The 23,714-nt window shown below is 40.9% G+C and overlaps 1 protein-coding gene and 2 non-coding genes across 3 annotated transcripts; all 3 read right to left on the minus strand.

The window, feature by feature from the left end:
- Nucleotides 1–839: 839 nt before the first annotated feature.
- On the minus strand, nt 840–20,619 carry LOC134750061 (armadillo repeat-containing protein 2). The gene is made up of 20 exons (XM_063685150.1): nt 20,499–20,619; nt 15,267–15,411; nt 14,581–14,692; nt 13,611–13,743; nt 13,192–13,290; nt 12,839–12,992; nt 12,382–12,589; nt 11,913–12,015; nt 10,771–10,943; nt 10,173–10,369; nt 9,594–9,762; nt 9,156–9,276; nt 8,741–8,790; nt 8,506–8,637; nt 7,852–7,996; nt 6,684–6,833; nt 5,199–5,432; nt 2,498–2,577; nt 1,685–1,833; nt 840–990 (listed from the first exon to the last, which is right to left on the minus strand). The coding sequence occupies exons 1-20, from the start codon at nt 20,608–20,610 to the stop codon at nt 840–842; spliced, it is 2,817 nt and encodes a 938-aa protein (XP_063541220.1). The 5' UTR covers nt 20,611–20,619.
- On the minus strand, nt 2,761–2,832 carry Trnat-cgu (transfer RNA threonine (anticodon CGU)). Its single transcript has one exon. It is a non-coding gene; the product is annotated as a tRNA-Thr (tRNA).
- On the minus strand, nt 3,202–3,273 carry Trnaw-cca (transfer RNA tryptophan (anticodon CCA)). The gene has a single exon. It is a non-coding gene; the product is annotated as a tRNA-Trp (tRNA).
- Nucleotides 20,620–23,714: the final 3,095 nt, after the last annotated feature.

The raw sequence follows: 23,714 nt of genomic DNA on the forward strand, positions 1-23,714 counted from the left end.
AAGTTGTTTTACTAATTTTCTCTCATCAAATTCTCTAATAGTATCAAGTCTTGCAATGTCGATGTACATTTTAAAATTGTAAAGCTATCTACCTAGCCACTTTCTACAATTCCTAGATACACGTAGATATTCGTATATGTATATTTAATGACTATTTGCACAGTCGAGTCCACAAACATATTTACAACCGAACTTTCTAGAAATATATTTACACGCCTCAAAGTTAGGTCGTGTAAATATATTTTTGGAACGTTGGCTTGTAAGATGTTTATGAACTCGATCGTACGAGAACCAAGCTGCAAAAGTGCTTAAACAATTACAGCCTTTAGATCTTTAGACCTCGGTTATTGTGACCATTCATGCGAAACAAATTTTTAAACGAACGATGACAGTATCTTGTTGGCCGCCATTTTTAATTTCAAATACATAATATCAATTTTACTATTAGACATGTCAATCAACCACTGAAATGGTTGGCAGTCCTCAACTGTGCGTTTCTCCATATACTTCCTGCCTCGCACAGCTAAACTGTGGAATGAAGTATCGCCTGCGGATTTCCGGACCGTTACGACCTTCAAGAAAAGAGCGTACTCTCTTTTAACCCTTTATAAGGCACAAGGGTGTCTGAAATTATGCTAACTTGAACCCTATCCCTTTCAAACAAAGTTCAAAATCATTGTGGGAAATATATTCCCTCTGCCTTATAAAGGCTTAAAGGCAACGCACTATCCCTCTGGTATTGCCGGTGCCCACGGGCGATGGCAATTGCTAACCATCAGGCGCTATGAGCTGACATATATTATAAAAAAATTCCATCCCGTAATCGGGTTTGCTAGTTTCTAGTCTGTGCCAACAGATGCGTCAGATCTCGGCGGTTTGAGTTTCTCCAGCAATGGGATAGCGACGCCCACGAGCTCTTCCCAGGCCGCCAGTCTGCGGCACGGCCCGCACTCGCATCCGTCTTCTACCAGCATGTCTCCTTCCTCAAACCTGCAAGTGTATTTAATGGGTAAATCATTAAGGCCCACTTGCACCAGTTGCACCATCCCACTAACCCGGGATAAGAGGTTAAACCGTTAAACCAGTGTCAAATTGTACTGGTAACCAAGATCTTCCCCCGAAAGCGCATGGTCACTATCCTCCTCCGAGCAGCCCTCGAGACGCAACTCGTGTTCGACGCTGTGTGCTAATTGAATAGATATACCAAAGATAGATATAACTCCGTAATAGATGGATACAGTCTAAGGAAAAAACGTGCCTCGAAAATCACGAAAATTTGATTGTCGATCAGATGGCGCCACTAGTTTTGGCCTACACTCGTATAGAGGGCGTTGACTGTTTCGTTTGTTATTTATAATTTTAACGCATACCAGTGAAAGAACATGGGTCAAAATCATATAAAAATAATTAATGCAAATAAAAAAATCATTTATCCATATGTAAATACATTTTATCGTATTTTTATAAATATTTATTTTTAGTTTTAAAGTGTGTCGACAGATGGCAGTGAATTTACTGGGGTTACAAAATTTACTATGACAGTACCGCTCTAGTATAAGTTACTCTATGGATATACAAACCCGAGATCTTCCCCCGAAAGCGCATGGTCGCTGTCCTCCTCCGAGCAGCCCTCGAGATGCAACTCATGTTCGACGCTGTGTGCTAATTGAATAGATATACTAACCCGAGATCTTCTCCCGAAAGCGCATGGTCGCTGTCCTCGTCCGAGCAGCCCTCGAGATGCAACTCGTGTTCGACGCTGTGCGCCTTAACGAACATAGGCCGGTGAAACTCTTTGTTTGAATAGTTGTTGTTGTCGAGGTCGAACTTCACCTGTAATAGGGATGATGACACATGTTGAAGTTTATAACAAAATCTAGTAAAATAGATAGCAAATGAGCAATTTATCATAATAATGTGGATATTAAAATGATATATGGAAATGATAAAAAATACAGGATCTAAAATTTCAAAATTTAAAGTTTTTTTTCTACTTCCAAAAAGGAATAATGGAATAATGTAAAGATACCATTCGATTCCTTGAATTTGATCCAAAAAAAGATTGTATAGCAACTATATATATATGCATAAACGCAATATTTGACCGACAAAAAGTTTGGAGCTTTTCGCGAGTGAAATACGACTGTCGGACTTTGACTAATTTTTGTATTGCTTTAATGCAATGGGTCCCATATAGACATTTGATCCTAAAAACAAACCTGAACGATTGATACCAATACCATTAATGAAAATTTTGTCATTTAGCGTATTGTGATCGTATTGTGTTTGGGAGAGTGAAATGGGAAACAATAAATTATGCTTTATTTAACAAAAGCGTTGTTTATTTAATCTGCGTATTTAAATTAGATATATAGCTATGTTTGTAGAGAACTCAGGGGGACTATATTATAAATAGGTGTGTTTTTCTGGTTGGCCAGTAGTAATACGGTAGTACTATTAGATATTCCGTGGTAATGTACAGCTAGCAGATACTAACGTGATGTTTTATTTCCGGATCGCTGGCGCGCCGCTCGCCCGCCGCGGGCGCCTCGCACGCGGCGAACACGGATTCGTCGTCTGAAAACATCACATTCATAAGCATACCCTGGGGTTATAGGTGCGGAAATATTTTACACTAGCCTAATTTAATTAAAATTTACAAAAAAAACCCTACCGCCGACAAAATCAATTTATTCCAAAAATGCCTTATAAACTGAAATAGATAACATACACTAAAGAAAAAGTGACCAAGTACACCGGTGGCCGAGGCGGGAATCGAACCCGCGTCTTTAGCTTACGCGGCTAACGTCCTGACCACTAGACCACCCGGCCGAAATGCCTTACATAATTTTGGAAAAGAGCTGATACTCTTCAATCTGCTGCATCGATTTTTATGCAACACAGCTAAGAATAAGAACTACGACAAGAAAACGCAAAAAAACGCATCGAAATCGGCCCATCTGTTGGAGCTACGGAGCTACGATGCCACAGACAGACAGACATATACATTGGCATCAAATATATAACACCCTCTTCTTGCGTCGGGAATTAAAAATAGGTAAAACAAACTGTTTTTTTTTAACAAACCAGTTCCTTTCTTCATAAGTTAGTTTATAAAATATGAGCCGATTTTATATTAACAGTACGACGGTACTAATTGCACATTCAAAACATCACAAAAAGAAACAAAAAGTTACAATGTGACCCCGACGTGATTTGAACACGCAACCTTCTGATCTGGAGTCAGACGCGCTACCGTTGCGCCACGGAGTCGTATAGCATGAGTTGCGAAATTACTGATCACTTCATGTAGCTATTTACAGTATGGTCGATCGCAAAAATAATTGTCAGTGTGATTAACGGATAATAATTTTGGTAGATAATGGCGTTCCACAATAAGATAGTAAGTAACAACAAAGATAGATATAACTCCGTAATAGATGGATACAGTCCAAGGAAAAAACGTGCCTCGAAAATCAAGAAAAAATGATTCTCGTTCAGAGGGCGCTACTAGCTTTGGCCTACTGTCGTATAGATGGCGTTGACGGTTTAGTTTGTTATTTAACAATTTTAACGCATATCAGTGAAAGAACATGGGTCAAAATCATAAAAATAATTAATGCAAATAAAAAAAATCATTTATCCATATTTAAATACATTTTATCGTATTTTTATAAATCTTAATTTTTAGTTTTAAAGTTTGTCGACAGATGGCAGTGAATTTACTGGGGTTACAAAATTTACTATGACAGTACCGCTCTAGTATAAGTTACTCTATGGTAACAAGATTAATTAGTCAAATGAATAAGGTAATCAACGAGTGGTCAAAGATAATTTAATGCATATCCAATGATCTTACTTGTAATTAATTTAGATTGGAATGTATATATTAATGTAGTTTTACCAGTAGGTACTTACAAGTTACAAAGTACTTACTTAGTTTATACAAATAAATATTTATTTAAACTTTATTGCACATAAAATAAAAAGTGCAAATGTTGAACTGAAATCTGAAATAGAAATCACATTTTAAAGGCAAGGTTAAGGCCGGATTCGAACCGAAATTCAAAAGTTGAATTAACAAATTGCGAACATAATGCCTTAAGGCAGGTTTTTTTGCTTTTTTTTATTTTTTCACGAATACCTTTTTTTTTATACCACGACTGTGGCAAACAAGCATACGGCCCGCCTGATGGCCTACCTTACTTACCTAGACACTATACCTAGTGTCGGACCAAGCTAAGTTGGCAGCGATTTTGATAGCCCAGACTGTAAGTGCTATTTAACCTTAATTATTTCATAGAAGTTCGGCGTTTAAAATAACACTTGCACAGTGGGCTATCAAAATCGCTGCCGAGTTAGCTTGGTCTAACTCTACAGATGTATGACTACCAAGCACTACTAGCTTAAGAGTCCCCGGCAAGCTCGGCCGAATTGCACCTTCCCATACAAACGTAGTTCCGCTCTCATTTTAAAACTACGTGTTGGATTGTCATGAAACTTTGCACATACATGACATGAGGTATATCTAGGTCTGAAATTAGTTTATATAGCTCCAGTTTATAAAACAAACGAAATAGAGCAAAAATAAGTTTTGTATAAAAAGCTTAAATTCGCTTTATTTTTTTAACTATGATATCTGAAGCTAGATAAACTAATTACAGACATAGATATACCTTATCCTATTGTAAGTACAAAGTTTCAGATCAATCTAGCTAGTAGTTTTAAAATGAGAGCGGAACTACGTTTGTATGGAGAACCGAGTTTGCCGGAGACCCTTAAGCGGGATTTACATTACGAAATTAGTGGCGTGAAATTAATGTCGTGACAGTAGTTTTACCAACAGTTTCACGTGTAATTTAATACTTTCGTAATACATCATGCATTTCGTAATTAACGCATGACGAGTCCTTGATCAGGGTAGAGCGAAATTGGGTTTTGGCGCCTTTCGTTGAAGCTTTTTACCCAAAAGTAAAACGAACCGTATTTTGGGCCCGCGTCACACTCGCGTCTTTTAAAACTTTTTTTTTTCTCATTTGCCATTTTGGCGCCCCCCTTGGCATCCGGCGCCTAGAACGGCCGCTCCACTCGCTCTACCCTAGATCCGGCCCTGCACTGTTGGTAAAACTACTGTCACGGCATTAATTTCACTCCACTAATTTCGTAATGTAAATCCTGCTTTAAGCAACAATACTGACCAATAAACGCCGCAAGTGCCGCTGCAGCTTGCTTGGTACTAGCGGGCGCGAGCGGGCAATGAGCGTACGCGTTCCAGAGCGCGCGCGCCAGCAAGGCCGCCGCGGGCGCGTCGCGCGCCGCCGCGGCCGCGTGGAGCGCGCGCGCCGCCGCCTGCCCCGCCGCGCGCGCCTCGCAGCCCGCGCCGCACACGTTCACGAGGACGCCGGCGGCGGCGCAGCGGACGCTGGCTTCCTCTGTTTACATAGGCGGTTAAAATAGTACATTTTACAACTAGTGTGAAAAGACATTTCACACGTGTTGTAAACGACGTTTTTTAATACAATTGCGAAAAAATAATAAATTAATATATCATTAGTAGAATCATACCACCAAACCAAACCAAAACCAAAAGTACCTATACAGCTAAGATACGCGAGCTGCCGCAGCCCGCGATACCTTCATACTCGTGCGCGCCCCGGCCGCGGCCGCCGCGGGCCCGGCGCGGGTTGGTCAACGACACCTCCTCATAACTCATGAGGCCCTGGTACCTGCTCCGCGCTAAATTCAATTTTAACTGCGTTTCGAAAGTATAGTTTGGAACTAAAAAGTAAAAAGCACTAGTTCGAGAAATTGAGCTTCTCACACGCTACGCAGCCACAAAAAGTACCACTTTTTGAGCAACTGTATTAAAAAACTCATTCCGCCAGAACCGATACTATACATTTACAAAAAAAGGCCCATATTAATATACAACCAAATACCAATAAGTATACGAAATATCACAAGTAACAATAACAACATATTAACTACAAAATTAAAAACGCTTTTAATTCATAAAGCCTACTCTGTTGCAGTTCCTGGAAGACCAGCATCTATAAAGGCAAAATTGTTCTCCACGCCATTGCATTAGTTTCAAAAACTAGCTTTACGAACAATTTTTAAGAATATATGTGTCAGGGTCCATGTGAAACTCTAATCATCTGTAACAACATAAGTACCATGGTTTGCAATAAACATTTATGACTATGATTATGATTATGAAAAAACTTCAACGAGAAAACTTCCCAGTGTGTGATGCGTAAGTGTAAGGCCTGAGTGGACGCTAGAAGCAGAGCGTTCGGCGGGGCGTGCAGCGTGGCGTCGAGCTCACAAGTGATTTGAGCAGCGTGCACTAAGGCCGCTTCTATACGTTTGCATTTGTTTAACATGGACGCTGCATGCCCCGCCCCGCTGCACGCTTAACTCGAGCGTCCACTCGGACCTTACACTGACTATAACAGGTACTTGACCGTCGTAGAAACGACCAACTTTTTACTTTTGTCACCATCACTCAGTAGCATTTCTGCATTGATAAAAAAATGGAGTTTGTTTTCTGTATAACTACGATCATTTATTAGGCGTGGTAAATCATGTTTTACACGATCATTTATAGAGGTATCTCGTTCGTTCGTCTATTTGTCTCTGTATAGTCTGTATCACTTGAATATATAGGAGCCTACAGTTACCGTGATGCAGGAAGGCGGGCAGCGCGTCGAGCACGCCCTCGAGCACGATGAGCTGCGCGGCGCGCTGCGAGCGCGACAGGTTGCCGAGCGCGCGCACCGCCTCGCACGCCGCGTTCGGGCCGCCGCCGCCGACCAGCCATCGACACGTTGCTTTTAAAACAAAGAAAGAAATATGTGGACTTCCGGTTCGAACGCCATCTTGATAGTAGCCTCGTGATTAATTCCTTTGTTTTTTGCTCATTAATATTGTTTAAAGTGTAATGTCGATAGCTTTATTATACAATAATCTAATGTGGTAGTGTGCAGTGAATGGAGAATTAATCTCAAAGCGTGTTTAACCACCATTTTGGAGTCAACGGCCGGTAGTCCACGTGCTTCTCGTAAAATCCAGCTATCGGTTTTACGAGACAACTACAACCACCGAACAGCGTCGTGCTCTAAGAGCATTTATTTTGTTCCTACCCTTTTACGTGACATTAGCTACGGGCAACACCGCCCTCAAGTCCATCAAGAAAAGAAAAGAAAAGAAGAAATATGTGGCGAGGAACGGAAAAAAAAACTAGACTAAAAGGGCGCTAAGAGTTTTGAATGATTCACGGTTAGTTTCACTAGACTTATATTGACAGAGATATAGACCGCTATCTTCAGTCACCCGTGAACAAGATGCATGTAACTGCGTCGAAATATCGGGAGCTCAAAAACAATACAAAAGGTAATCACGGTCTATATCCCGGTCAATATAAGTCTAAATAGTTAAATGGCGCTCTCGATGATAGTACTTTTTTTGTTAGGAATTCGACAATCAAATTGACAGTTGCCATTCCGATTGAAACAGTTGTTGAGGTTTTCTACGTTAGTCGGTATAGGTATATCCCAAAGAGATCGCTTTTAAGTGATAAGACCGCCTATTGTTTTTTTTTTCTTTGTAATCTTACATGTATGACGTTAGGTTATTCGTGCTAGGCAAGCTAGCAATCCAATTACTTTTGGCTTTTGATTATAGTATCATCGTCGCATGTTATGCTGTTATGACGGTTTTTAAGCCAGAACAAAGAGAATTGATTGTAATTCAATGTATCTTTGGCCAGAAGAAATACTTACATTTGCTTTAAAAATATAACTGAACAGCTCTGTTCTGTATTTCTTCTAAGACCCGTCGTAAGTATACCTTTGCAGATGTCATCAAGCGGTTCTGCCAGAGGGTCGGGTGGCGCTGGAGGTTCGCGATAGAACGTCACATTGTTGAGGGTTGCTAGCGCTGCTGTAGCTAACTCTTCACGACGATCCATCACACCCTCCTCAGCCTCTTTGTCCTATGTAGTTTCAAAATTAAAGTGAAGTTTTTGCGTGAAGATAACTTTAACACTATGCATATTTGAGTCGCTTAACTACAAACTCGAATAAATCCATGTATTATATTATGCGATATATGGTAGATATTTGCTGAGGGGGCCGAGTGGATTTATCCGAGTTGGAGTTAAACGAAACATTTGTGTTTGGACATGGACATAACTTTCAAACATAAAATTTCGGCGTAAGTAAAAGGGAGATCCTAATGTACGTATGCTGGTGACAAGTTAAGGCGACGAAGGGACGACCTGCAGGTAGGTACATACAGATGTACAAGTACCTAGCAAAAATTTTCCAGAAGGTTGGAAAAGTTCTTGGAAATTTCAGGAAAAAAAATACAGAAATCAAAGGAAATTTTGATTTTAGAAATGGAAAATTTCGTTTTTCCATGTAAAATTTCCATGTTAATTTTTTCTCAATTTTTGAAACTTTCCGCCTGCTCATCAGTGCCTGTACATCATCATTAGCTTACCATTGGTTCATGGGGTTTCTCAGCTAGTTCAAGACAGGCACGCAACGCACGCACGGTGCGTTCAGCATGCGCCGCACACAAACCACGCCCAGCACGCTCCGTCAGGCAAATGTTGGCTACCACTCGAACTGTCTGGAAATATTATCATCATATGACACTTTCAAGTTCCAATGATATCCATAGGCTCATTCAAATCAACCACTACTCTAAGACAGTTGAAAGTACCCGACCATACCTTGATAAGCACATCTTCGTTGGAGCCATCTGAGCCACCCATGTCCGTGCCTGCAATTAGACCAAATAACCTCATTATTCTGGATTTTTACACATTTTATTATTTACAAATCTACCAGCGACAAAAATGTATTACTGATTGCTGAACCTTTCCAATAGATCACCACAAATTGCGGTCCTGCGCTGACCGCATCAACTTCTTCCAGAGACCTTTATGAGGCCACCTGTTTACTTTGTAATAGCCGCCATGTGATTTCCTGTCCATGGTCGTGATGTTAATACAAGTCAACAGCCATCCTTTTTTCAGGCTATAGGTATGGAGCCATCCCAGATTCCATCAGAGATCCTATTGCCATTTTCTGTCCATATATCGATTGCCTTCGGATATAATTCATGTTGTGTGTCAGTCGACTCACCTACTAAATGCATATCGGGATCGCTATCCGAGTCCCTATTAGCTTCGTGGTCGTTGTTCCTTTTAGTATACGACTCCAGGATCGTCAGTAAAACGTCCACTCCACCCTCTTCATTGTAAATCTACAACAAACATGTGTACACATATATTAACAAAGTCACCAGAATCATCATAGAAGAGTTGAAGCAAAGAGGCAGTCAGCGAAACCAAGCTGAACGTGAAAGGTCAACGTCCTGTCGTATAAGGCAACCATAGTAGCAAGTTAGGCTATCAAAGTAGGCGGAGGATAGACTACATTTAAGGAAATGACTCCATCGAGCCCAGATCTGTAATAATGATGACGATTGGGAACATCAAATAATTTAAGGCTTACTACGATAAATCATCGGTATTTTGTTTTTGTTTTTGACCAAGAGAATGATAGCAAGGAGGAACTTACATTCAGCCTGGCTTGGTCAGTAGCGGCGGCCATATTGCCGAGCACGTACGCCAGGCGCACAGCGAGCGGCGCCCGCGCCGCGCACGCCGCCAGCGCGCGGAGCAGCGCGCCCGCGCTTGATGGGGCCCCGCATAGCCAGAGGCAGCACGACTCGTTCGCTGAAAGGACACTGGAAAACACAATATTTTTAGAATTATTTATCCTTTCATCTGTGGGAGACCCGAATCGGGCATCAGTTTTTGCAACAATTTTAAATTGAAAGTTTGAACTTAAAGGTCACTCTCTAAATAGCAAATCTTTGACAAGCCACAGATGAAAGGTCAAGGGTTCTTTAGTTTCTCCAAGATCACATCGTCAGATTTTGATCTGATGATACCATTGTCATCAGATCAGAATGGCGTTGGCCCCATGGCCAAGTATGAATTTTAAAAAATCCAAATCCGTGTTCGAGACCCTATAGGTACCTCTTTTTCAAAGTCAGTTAAAAATGTCAAGGTGCTTTTGCACTGGTTTAGACACCAGAGCTGCCGACGATTAAGTTTGAACTTATCAAAGTAAGAAGCTTAATGTTTTAATCACCTAAGACACCGCGCAACGTTAGTGAGCACAGCGCGGTCGGTATGGTGAGCAAGCGCTGCGAGCAGCTCGCCGAGCGCGCCGCTCGACACGAATGCTCGCGCCGCGCGCTCGCCACTCGCCAAGTTTCGTAGCGCGCCCGTCAGTTGGTAGAGCGCGTGTGTGGACTGCTCTGACACGCCTCGGGGGTTCTCGGCATTCTACAACATACATGGTAAATCTTTTTGGCCATTTGCCAGCAAGAAATAGTACTGCGTTACTTTAATTGTAATGCCACAATAAGTACCTAGGTACCTTCAACTGCACACTCTTCAAAATACGGATGAGTAGAAAAGTGAAGTGGTAAGATAGATTACCGCATGGCAACGGAGTCTGCAGTCTGAAGTCTAGTCTATCTGCAAAAAACTGAGCTAGGAGCGAACATAAGAACACACTCCAGGAGGCCTATGCCAATCATTTGAACCATATCGAACGAAACGTCTCTCTGTCGCACTAATATGGAAGAGTGATAAAGATATTACCTACCGGTTTGCATCTTGCAAGGCAAACGATTGACATCTTGGCTAGGCGCTCAGGTTGATAAAAACTGGTTCTGACTTACTGCATTGTTCAATATTTTCAAATGCAATGCGGCCAGATGTAGCGCGCCTGCGCGGTGAGCTAGGGCGCACAGTCGCGGCTCCAGCGCGAGGAAACGTAACGCGCCTGCTCCGTAGACGCAACATTCGCCTTCGGATAGCGGGTCGGCGCGCCCGCAGCCTTCCACTAGCAGCTCTGTTAACAAGTAATGGTCTAAGTTGCTAATGAACACAATGAACACGATTTTTGTACCACGTCTTGCGAAAACCTGGTTCCATGCAATAGAAGTGAAAAGCCTGAGTGGACGCTCGGGTTGAGCGTGCAGCGGGGCGGGGCGTGCGGCGTGCATGTTAAACAAATGCAAACGCATAGGAGCGGCCTTAGTGCACGCTGCTCAAATCACTTGTGAGCCCGACGCCGCGCTGCACGCCCCGCCGAACGCTCCGCTTCGAGCGTCCACGGGACCCTGGGCTCCGGATTGGTATATTTGGTATAGCTGAGGCCGAGGTGTTCAGGTGACTATTAATCACAACAACCTCTATTTGACTCAATGTTACAGAGATTATTAACAATACATTCTAATGAAATAAAACTATGAAAACGGATTATATCGCGTATATTGAACTTATAATACATCCCGATGTATTACACGTCGTTACACACACGACGACGACGGTACGGACGGGACGGACGGGGGGGGACCGGTATTACACGACGAGTATTGGATGATGTTGGACATTCTGAGCATAATATGTTTTGAAAAGATGTGTCCCGCCGAGTTTGTTGCCGGTCCCATATGATACCCTCCTATAGGTACAATTTAGGAGGGAATTAAATCTTCTCGGGTCCGAGGTGTAGGGTTGGAGCCGGCGTAGTTTTTATCGCGTATATACATATCTTTACTTGCAAATAGTTGTATTGTATAACTAGCCTTATGAACCGATTTTGCATGTACAACCAGCCTTAAAGTTCATTATTTTTATGATGGTGCATTATTTTTAGTATGTGGGTATTTTTGCACTCTGTAGTTTTTCCTCAGTCGTTCCTCAGGTTCGAAACGTCGGGATGTATTATAAATTCAATATACGCGATATATCCGTTTTCATAGTTTTATTTCATGAGAAACTATCGCGGTAACCGGAGACAATATACATTCTAACTTACCTAACAAATTAGTGTTCCTGAAGAAGTGATCGTTTTTGTCATTTCTTGCAATCTTAAAGACTAGTTTGCAAGCGGCCGCTAAATGCGCTCCCGTGACTCTCATCTGAAATTAGTTACGTATGAAATCAAATAATACTGTACTGTACACGTATGATTGCAGAAAATGGTAAAAGGTATGGCATATGTATTAATGTCAATCAATACTGCCCACCTGTATGTTGTTTCTGAAAGTAATACACAATTTAGTCAGTCAGCTATCAACCGGCTTCTGATTTATTACATTCGCGACGAGGATGAAATTATAAAAAACTGTGGTGTTCGGTTTACTTACACCTGGTCAATTTATTTGTAATAAATATTGAGTCAAGATGCCTACCTATTGGAAAATAAGACCCATTCAACTTGGCCTGAAAGAAGTGGCCAGCCAATATTTAGAATAATAAATATTAGTGACTTGTTTTCTCCTTACCGTAAGCATAGCCCTGGCTATAGCGACCAGCACCCTCTCATCATCACTATCTATGTGAGTGTAGAAGGCACGCAGCACCATATCTCTGAGACTGGTAGCTGGCATGGACTTCTCGAGGCAGTTCTGAAGCGCCTCCATCAGCAGCACTGTTCGTTCAACGTCTCGGCTGCGCTGGGAGAGAGCCTCGGCGAGCTCTAGCACTGTCATACTGGAATAAAAAGGCTTGATAAACAATTTAAAACAAACGAATGCTATTGAAAGAACTTTTTGTTCTTCTACAATCTAGCTATCTCTTTTTGTCTAGCTATCGCGGTTCATGAGATACAGCCTGGTGACTGACAGATGAACAGTGGAGTCTTAGTAATAGGGTCCCGTTTTTACCCTTTGGGCACGGAACCCTAATAAGATTCATAAGTGCAAATAAATCATTGACGACTATATCCGTAGTAATCCGTACTTCTCCACGTCTTCGGATGTTGAAGCATTCGGGAGTTGAACTGCGAGATGTTTGACGGGTATGCTCCCCAGCGGATATCCACCTCCAACGTCGTATGACTGTGCCTTTGTCGTCGCAAATTGCTTGCGACGTATCCCAGGGTCTGGGCTCAGAGCTGCGAAAAATAAGAGTTAAGATTATAGCCTCCTGAGTCCTATAGAGTCCTGAGTCCCCTTATAAAGGCATTTCTAGGAAGCTATTAAAAGTTACAAGAACTGAACTTTCAAGTTGCACAAAGCTAGGCAAAAGGTTGACACTAAACATGTAATTCTTTGACTATTTAAAAGTAGCAAAATTATGTTTAATATACTTACATTTGGTGTTGAGTACCCTACTAAAATCTTCGCCACTTTCACCTCCCAAAGGGCGCGTTATCGATATAGCATTGGCCAAGTCTACATCGTCCTTTGATCCTGAAACATTCCATTTTCTAGGTTTTGTAGAATTGATTTGCACGTGAATTTTATCGAAAGGTGAATTCATTCAGATCCCAAAAGAAGGCAATGAGGCATCACGTGAATAACTCAAGAAAAAACAAAGAAAAATTTGTAGTCTCAGTTGTGAAAAAGAAAAAATATATAAGACATAATTAAAATACACAAGGGAACTTTATGCAAATTTTCCTATTCTATCTAAACTAAAAGTAATGGTTGGACGCCAAGAGAAGTTTAAACTGTAATTGTGGTTGTATTTAAAACCGAACCATGAAGCTTTTCGAAGTTAGTGGACTCACCATCAGGCGTGGTGTGACCCGTAGTGTTTCTGCGATGCAGAGGCTTGCTCTTCCCGCTGAGGTGCGGAAGCTTTGGGAACGCGCCCCAACCCTCGCCAGCTCTTTCTGTAGTCTGATGAGCCGGCTGACGGGCCTGAACATAAGAAGCGCGGCATTAACATAGGTACAGATATGATATGATGGTTTTGATTTAAGTACGTATAGTCCAGTAAAAATGTCTAATTCAAAAGGTCTAGACTAGAGGACTAATCGAGTTCAGTGATAAAAGCTTTTTTTGATAACTATCGCGGGGATCACGCGATATAAATAAGTCTAGGTTATAGACCTGTAAGGGGGGCTTTAGCCGCACCACGCCGTACATTGGACTTAATTTTTTTTATTGGTTTTTAAGTCTTGCAAACCTTAACATTAACTTTCGCTCGCAAGTACTTACTTACTGTCCGCGCACGAATTCCGTGCACGGCTGAGGAATGTTAGGAATGTTGGGCGTCATGAAGAGTGATGGTGACTGGTGTCATTTTCTTCCTTTGCCTTTGAATGCACGGAATTGGTGCGCGGACAGTAGCTCGCAATTCCCTCCTTTGTACCTTCAACTAGTAAACTAGTATCAAATCGGTGGTATGCCAGAAGACGTCATCAAGTCGTTCGTACACTAACTAACCTAACCTAACCTAACTTTTTTAAATCTTAATCAATTGATGCCTGATGGTAAGCAATGACCATCACCCATAAACACCCGCAACACCAGAGAGATGTTGGAACTGCGTTGCAAGCCTTTAAGATGGGCATACGCTCTTTTTTTGAAGGTTTGAAGGTCGTATCGGTCCGGAAATACCGCAGGCGACAGTCCATTCCACAGTTTAGCTGTGCGAGGCAGGAAGTGTCTGGAGAAACGCGAAGTTCACCATCCCATCTAAGTGGTGAAGATGGAAATTTTGTGTAGAGCAATGGCTGAAAGAAGGAAACTTACGGCCTTCTTCCTGATGTTCTGCATTTCGGGATGCATAGCGTGGTTGATTTCCTCTTCGAGTCCGGCGACGCGAGCATCCTCGCTGCTCTCGCACAGGCTCAGGTATTTTAGGCTGCAGGTGACAGAATACAAAAAAACTCTTACTATAATCTCATAGAAATATCAAGTATAATACACAGGCCAAGGTGGTTAAATTGCAAACTAAATTCGAAATAAAAAATTTCAAGTACAATACACACGCAAAGGTAGTTAAATTGCAAACTAAATTCCAAATAGTACTTAGGTATACATTACATATGTGCCACATTAGTACACTTACACTTGAGGCGATGTTGTTAAACACAGGAATATATACTTACTCAAACGCACTATAGGCGGGCGTGAGTCCCTCCGAGCCCGTTCTCCAAACAACACACGCTGTGGTTCTCTCAGTGTGAGCGGGTGGAGCGCGCCGCCGCCCACGCTGCTTGACGCTCTGTTCACTGTATGGAACACGGGTGAGAAGAGAAACTTACTCGAACGCACTGGGTGGGCGTGGGTCCCTCCTTGCCCTTCTCCAAACAACACGCGCTGTGGGTCTCTCGGTGTGAACGTGCGGCGAGTAGGCAGTGGGCGGAGCGCGCCGCTGCCCGCGCTGCTTGACGCTTAGTTCACTGTATGGAACGCAGGTAGGAAGAAAAACTTACTCGAACGCACTGGGTGGGCGTGGGTCCCTCCTTGCCCGTTCTCCAAACAACACGCGCTGTGGTTCTCTCGGTGTGAACGGGCGGCGAGTACGCAGCGGACGGAGCGCGCCGCCGCTACCCGCGCTGCTCGACGCTCCGCTCATATCTGTAGACATGCATACTGAGAGGATATTTTTTTATATTAACAGAAAAATCTAAAAATTCACCGCTTCGGGCCAAACTCGAAATTGCAACCTTTGGGAACACCGGTCCGATCGCTTATGAACTCTACATCATAGGAAAAGATGTATTAACTAGTAACTACACTTAACAGACTGATCAACATCATTCGAAAGAGAAGTATGAAAATTCTTATACAATAAAATTTTGCGAACGCTTTAACGGTGACAGACGGTTTGGTGCAATCGACCCTAAATCTATCGTTTACCTACTCAAATATATTAACCTCATATTCGAAATATAAAATAAATACTACTTTTGAGACATTTATAACTTAAATAAAATAACAAGCAGCAATTAATTCAATATCTGGAAACTTTAATCATTATTTAACTAAAGTATGGACACGAAAAAAATCTGGCCATTCATGATATGGTAAATCTTCTAAATGAATGAGAATTTTCAAGCAGCACTTTATTTATGATTTGTGGATATCGAACTATATAACTAAAAATACAATAATAATAAAACGTTTAGTTGTTTGTGAGTCGGTTTCGAACTCACGAACTTACGATCGGCCAAGTATACCGAGTTCTATAACCTCTCTGAATAATTAAAACTTGAAATAATTCGTTGCCATTTACGGCGGGCAGTGGCGTGTACTGCCGCCTCACCGTGGCAACAAAGAAACAAGACCGTAGTAGTGTAGAGCTGTAGCTTACCGCAACAATAACTGTGTAGTGTGTAGTGTGAACTATGAGTGCATTCAACTTTCAGCAATATACCTAATGGCGACCTAGAAGCCAATTTGAACATACATTCCGATATCAGAATGATAATATATGTGTTATCATTCGCCCGTGCGTCTTGCTCGCGCCAAGATATGTAGGTACGAAAAAGTACGAGCAAAATTGATTTTTGGAAATTCAAATCTCAATGGGGTGAATTGGGGTTAACGGATTATAAAATTGGTTTCTTCTTGAATTGCATGTTCCTATATACAGTTCGTATAAACGTAACGCAAACGTCAGCCTGAAAATAGATTTTTAGCATATAACTACAATCAGCATCAAAAGTATCTTATTTTTGTCACGATCAATATTTTTTCCAAATAGGGATATTGATAAATTGCAAGCTCAAGTGAGATTGGGCGGGACATGTCTGCCGAATGCATCGAGATCGGGCTTGAATGGACACCGCAGGTTAGCCTAGGCAGAGGCAGACCAAAAATGAGATCGCGGGACGACCTTGGAGCATTTTGCAGCGACTGGCATGAGCATGCATCAAACCGTGACAAGTGGCGGAAGAAAGGGGAGGCCTTTGCCCAGGGTCTCTATTGTTTGACATAATTATTAAAAGTCATAATGTAATAATTGTCATATTATCATTAGTCATAATTTGGTTTTTCTCAGAAACGCGTAACTTTTCAGGATTGCCATAAAACCTAACCTAAACCTAACCTAACCTATCTATAGGGTAACCCGAAGAAAATCCTGAAAAGTTAACGATTTCAGAATTATGACTAATGATAATATGACAATCATTACATTATGACTTTCAATAAATATGTCAAACAAAGGGACCCCCTTTGCCCAGCAGCAGTGGGACACAAAATAGGGTATTTAAAAAAAATAACTTTACATTACCCACTCCTATAATATTCCTCTCATGCTTCGCTACGTCACTACTCAAGTGGGCAAGCAATATTTAAGTAGGAAGCGTTTGCGTGTTGACCGCGGGGTCAAACACCGCCCGCGACGAGCAGAAATGCTCCAAATAACCAACTTCAAAGAAAATGGAAATGAACATTCATTTCCGGTAATTTTTCTACGGCAAATGCATCTACGTTAGGGTTACGCGGACTACACATATGTAGGGTAACGCTTACCAAGGCGAGCTGTGGTTTTTGCCATAGGTAGATGGAATTAAAAAAAGTACTTATCATTTATTTATTAATGCACATTATGGATGGATGGATTTTCAACTTACCCCATTGTAATAAAGGCGTAAAATGTAAACATATGTTTGACGACAGAATGACTCATGTCGAATTTCTATGAAATTAAAGGGGCCCACTGACTACCAGAAGAATCGAAACAATCAAATAGATACCTGATAGGTATATATTACATGTAGCAATCACAATCCACATTTAGAATGACGCAGGTTTATTACTAGCTTTGATAAAGCCACTTACGAAGAGTCATTGCGAAACTTTCCATATTTATGAGCTTCCATTCTGCTTTCTTTGCGTGAATGAGTTAAATTAACTCGTAAAAAGAAGCAAAATCGCTGCCCTGAACGGTTTCGGCGGTTACTATATGGTCCTTGACGCCGCAACCTACGTCATAACTCATAAGTCGAGTCTGACATCTGTTAGTCTACCTATTTCTCATATTAATTTATACTATATTGAAACATTTGATAGAATTGTATAATAACAGAGAGATGAATATGTAGAATTATATTAGGGTTAGTGTATAATCACATGAAATTATTACTAACAACACTATTAGCACGTAAGGTTTATCTGTAAGTGCTGATATGTATAATAATAAACAAAAATAAAAATAAATAAACAAAATTAGTCACGAGCAACCAAAAAGCACATGTAATTATTTTTAAGATGCCTTCATGGATTTGCATGCTGTTTGTACACAACTGAAAACGTAAAACAAACTACTGTTTACTTACATTAAGACCTTTAAAGGTTACCCTTTTTTGCAAATAAATTGTTTGTTTGTTTGCGTTCCGTTTCTTTTCAATCGGATGTTCATTATGACTAACTCGCTACCTAAAAATTTCACTTAAATGTAGAAACGTTGTTTATACTACCTGCAGCCTGTTGCAGCCCTAAATAATTATTCTACCTATTTATAACTCTACTAATTTAAAAGTTTCGTTTGACATTAAAGCTAGATTATTATCATCGTCCTAATAATTAAGCCAACAATTTACAATGGCTTAAACTTAGGATTCTAATAAATTAGCTCCATGCATGAATTTATTTTTATTTTTGGATTCATAATTTATATCGTTGGAACACCGGAAATGACAAAAATACTTTTGTAAACCTTAACATTATTTTATTAAAAATTATTTAAAATGTTGAAAATTTTTGAGCGGTTGAAACGCTCATAATTTTTGGCGCGAATTCGACAGAGCGTGATGACGTCACACGTTGGGCGGCCCAACTGACGTTTGCTACTAATGCCACTAATCTGTCGAACGCGTGACGTCACGTGGCGTTTCGAGCGTTTCGCTCACTAGCTTTTCGCGGGCAAATTTTTGTACTTTTTATTTATAATTTTAAGTAATTAAATGGTAATTTAAAAACGGAAATGCATTTGTAACATGATATAACGGTAACAAACATCCGAATAAAACATATTTCGTTCAAATATAAACTTCATGCATGAGGCTTATTATAAGGTGTAGTGTCGTTCAATTTTGCATAGAAATGACGGCAGCAGTTTTCTCATAACATCAATTGCTTCAGAAGAACCATGGTACGTGTGTGATTCCTTATATTCGCTACTGATTTTAAGATCAAGACAAGTAACGCTAATAGAATGATATCTCAGTGGAAACAAAAATAGTTTGAGAATATAGCTGGAGGCTGATTATATTTCAACAATTTGATATGGTATAAACTGAAATAAAGGTCATATACTAAAGAAAAGTGACCAAGCCCCCAAGTGGCAAATCAAAATACTTACACGAAACACAAGGCAAAATCCCTACTAATAATAATATTATAAATGGGAAAATAACTCTTACTGTCTGTCTGTTACCGCTATGTAAGTACACGCTTAATTCGCTAAACCGATTTAGATGAAATTTGGTATGGAGATAGTTAGAGATCCGGAGAAGGACATATGGTAGTTTTTATCAAAAATCATCATCATTATTTCGAGCAAGGCTAGTAGGTATTTAATTTGATTTGTTCCCAAAGTTGAATTTGATATGGTCTTCATCTTATTTTAATACCTTACGTCAGTATGCGCCGCTGCACCAATCAACGTGAGCCGCTAACGCTGATTCACGAAAGAATCAGAAGGCATCTCGCTCGCACTTATTGGTGGTGGTCGTATCAAAAAAAGCTCAAAATCAAATCAAAATGTTAAGACAGAGCCGGCCGCCTGGTTTTGCGTGCCTGGATATAATTTTATTCACCTCCACGATGTCGTGCGGAGCGAAAAGAAAATGAAAAAAGGTTCGCTAAGAAATGCATTATAACTAAGGCGATAATCGTAATGGAAGATCTGATGTTGTAACTTATAATTAAAGGCTGTTTTGTTTATACTTTGACATTTATAAAATAAATCATGAAAAAAGATTTAAAACGCACCAATTAAAAAAAAATCAACTATTTTTACACAAAAGCTATTAGTGAAAACTGTTTCTAAAATTACGTAATGTTCGATTCCTTTTTTGTTAAAAATAACACTTCAATTGGTACCAATGTTATCGGCGATCCCGGGCATGCACGAACATCTCGCTCAGTGCTCAGCGAGCTACGTTCGGAGAAGGACCTGAACTCACTGCACGTAAGTATGTGTCTCATGTAGGACTAACCTCCGTAGAGCGCAGCCCGCGCTTCGCTAGTGATCTCGGCAGATGTCTTCCGCCGCGGCGGCGCGTAGAACGGTGCGCCGCCGGAGCCGAGCCGCGCGCCTTACTCCCTAAGGACGTGAAATTACCTCCAAAAGCGCCGCCCGCGTTTTATGATCTCGGCAGATGTCTTCCGCCGCGGCGGCGCGTAGAGCGGTGCGCCGCCGGCGCCGCGCCGCGCGCCTCGCGCCCTGTGAATGTGAAGTTACCTCCATAAAGCGCCGCCCGCGCTTCGCTGATGATCTCGGCAGATGTCTTCCGCCGCGGCGGCGCGTAGAACGGTGCGCCGCCGGAGCCGAGCCGCGCGCCTCGCGCCCTGTGAATGTGAAGTTACCTCCATAAAGCGCCGCCCGCGCTTCGCTGATGATCTCGGCAGATGTCTTCCGCCGCGGCGGCGCGTAGAACGGTGCGCCGCCGGAGCCGAGCCGCGCGCCTCGCGCCCTGTGAATGTGAAGTTACCTCCATAAAGCGCCGCCCGCGCTTCGCTGATGATCTCGGCAGATGTCTTCCGCCGCGGCGGCGCGTAGAACGGTGCGCCGCCGGCGCCGCGCCGCGCGCCTCGCTCACTCATCGCCTCCGTTTCTGCACAAACATTTCTGACTATACAAACTTTAAAGTGCAATGGAAACAGGTCACAATGTAAAGAAATATCCACACAGAGTGACTCGTTTTCAATGTTCGTAAGTGTAGAACAAACTATGGGCTTAGGCATTTAGAGTTATGGTTTTATTTTTACTATAAGACAAAGGAAATGGTGTTTAACAGCCCAATTTCAGTATAGTTGAAAGTCAGTTTGTCACCTTTATTACTTTGAAGAAAAGTTGGCAATAATTGGGACAATAGAACTGTGTCCAGCACTGGGACATTTACATTACCTATACCCCAAATTTTAATCAATTTTAGACCTAGAATCTAAATGACAATCAAATGAAAAGGTAAATTACAGCAAATGTTACACACATTCTGACAACAATAAAGCCTGTATTGTGATTGTCGTTAACATAAACAGACTGGTTCATCCTAAGCAAAGATAGATATAACTCCGTAATAGATAGATACAGTCTAAGGAAAAAACGTGCCTCGAAAATCAAGAAAATTTGATTCTCGTTCAGAGGACGCTACTAGTTTTGGCCTACAGTCGTATAGATGGCGTTGACGGTTTCGTTTGTTATTTAACAATTTTAACGCATATCAGTGAAAAAACATGGGTCAAAATCATAAAAATAATTAATGCAAATAAAAAAAATCATTTACTTATCTATATTTAAATACATTCTATCGTATTTTTATAAATCTTCATTTTTAGTTTTAAAGTGTGTCGACAGATGGCAGTGAATTTAATGGGGTTACAAAATTTACTATGACAGTACCGCTCTAGTATAAGTTACTCTATGACCCTAAGGTACTATAATTCCTATGACAGTTCCTCCAAGTCACTTTTGGATAGGCTTCAATTTAAAAAAAGAATTGAAAGAAATTGTCCCTTAATAATTATTTATTTAAAAATATGTTTTTAACGTATTTTTATTACTTTAACGTGTTAAATATTTACTTCCAAAAAATTTAAGTGACAGCTATGCTCCCAGGGCCGGATTTCCTCTTAGGCCCACAAGGCCCGGGCCTAACAAGGTCCGAGGCAACCTAGCAATGGTTTTGAGAAGGAGAAGGGGCCCATAAATTCTAGTGCCATACTACTGCTTACCTAAGTGCCTAGGCGGCCCTAGGTCTCCAAATCCGGGCCTGACTGTTCCATATAAAAATGAACTGTCATACACGCGAGGTATAGCAACAACACTCAACTGATCAATAGTGAGCCTTATATCTTGGCAACAAGGACTATGTATTGTCAGTTAACAGTGTTTATGGTACAGAGGTATAAATTATTCGATTAGTAAAACTGGGGCATTTGGGACATGAGCAAGGCCGCCGCGTGTCTCCTTGTCTAATTGTCTATGGTTGGAGGAACACACGATCTGCGGTGAATGTCTACGATTTACAATTACTTTCTGTTGGTGGTTGACAATGAATGACAACAGGGTGGCTTTACAACGGTGGCTTAAAGTTTTGTGTAAGTACAAAAAATGTATACTGATTTTGGTCGTCTGAAACTGAGTTTACCCCTACCTGAATTTAAAGGGGTAAGAATGATTTTTTGCTTAAAAAACGACTCTAATAAAACTCATACCTGATAGCAACAGACGATTTCTGGCGTGTTCAGGAGTTTGTAAACCCAGAGTTACGGTGGTGTTCTGGTGTTTGTGTATAATCCCAAATTTGCCAGTGGAATTTTAATATATAGGTATACCTACTTAGTAAAGTTATAGTGTAGTGTCACTACACTACACTACACTATACCTTTACCATAGATTCAATAGATTAGTTGAGTTTGTTTTGTTCAAAAATTTAATGAAACTTTTCAAATGCAACTCTGTCCCAAATAAAATTCTATTTCAACTTAATTATAATAAATATAAAGAACCGTAAGAGGCTACACAAGCTTCTTCAATCAGCATTTTTTTAGACGTCCGCAAATGCTTGAATTCGTGTAAGTATGTTGTTTTCACTAGGTAACTAAATGTTTCTCGAAAGCAGTAAAAATGCGTTACTTAATCTGCATATTTTCCATGAAAAAATACTTATTAACTTACTATCATTGCTTCTAACTTCTTATTTCCAATTTATAAAAATACAATAAAGCTAGTGGGGCTAGTGAAGTTTAAACATACGATGCAATACAAACTAAGTCCTTGAAATAAAATATTTATAAAAAGAAACAGGGCACGCACACGTGCAAACAATTAAACTTATACTTCTAGTTCTCACGATATTAATTTTATGTAGTTTATCCACCCTGAATAAATAAAACATTAATCATAGATAAATACAAAAAAAAATGCGCGGCATAATGCCGGGACAACGCGAGGAAGATGATGATGAATCATAGATATAGTTGGTCAAACCAAATTGTCAGTAAATAAGAACAAAATAAAAAACCGGCCAAGCGCGAGTCGGACTCACACACGAAGGGTTCCGTACCATTAACTATAAAAACGGTCACCCATCCAAGTACTGACCCCGCCCGACGTTGCTTAACTTCGGTCAAAAATCACGTTTGTTGTATGGGAGCCCCACTTAAATCTCTATTTTATTCTATTTTTAGTATTTGTTGTCATAGCGGCAACCGAAATACATCATCTGTGAAAATTTCAGCAGTCTAGCTATCACAGATCACGAGATACAGCCTGGTGACAGACGGACAGCGGAGTCTTAGTAATAGGGTCCCGTTTTTACCCTTTGGGTACGGAACCCTAAAAACTATAATCATCCCAGTCATCCTTTTGTTTGGGTGCTAGTACTAGTGTAAGACAAAGATAGTATGTTTTCTCTGTCTATGTTTGAAATGAGACAGTCCTTTGACAAACTATAAATACAGCAATTCATAAAGTACTAAGGCAATGAGGGCTATCGTTTTTTTGCTCACCAGTTGGCGCCTCTGTTGATGGTGGTCCAAAAGACTAAAGAACAGCTGTCAGTCACTGAAGTGACAAGTGACATTTGACATTTCGAACTATGGAAAAGACCACCATCTACACTAGCGCCCCTAGCGGCGAATTCATACGCGTTAGCCCTCATTAGAGAAATTTAGCTTTCACAATTCTTATTCATTGCCTATGT

Source organism: Cydia strobilella, chromosome 19 (assembly GCF_947568885.1).
Source record: "Cydia strobilella chromosome 19, ilCydStro3.1, whole genome shotgun sequence".
NCBI lineage: Eukaryota > Metazoa > Arthropoda > Insecta > Lepidoptera > Tortricidae > Cydia > Cydia strobilella.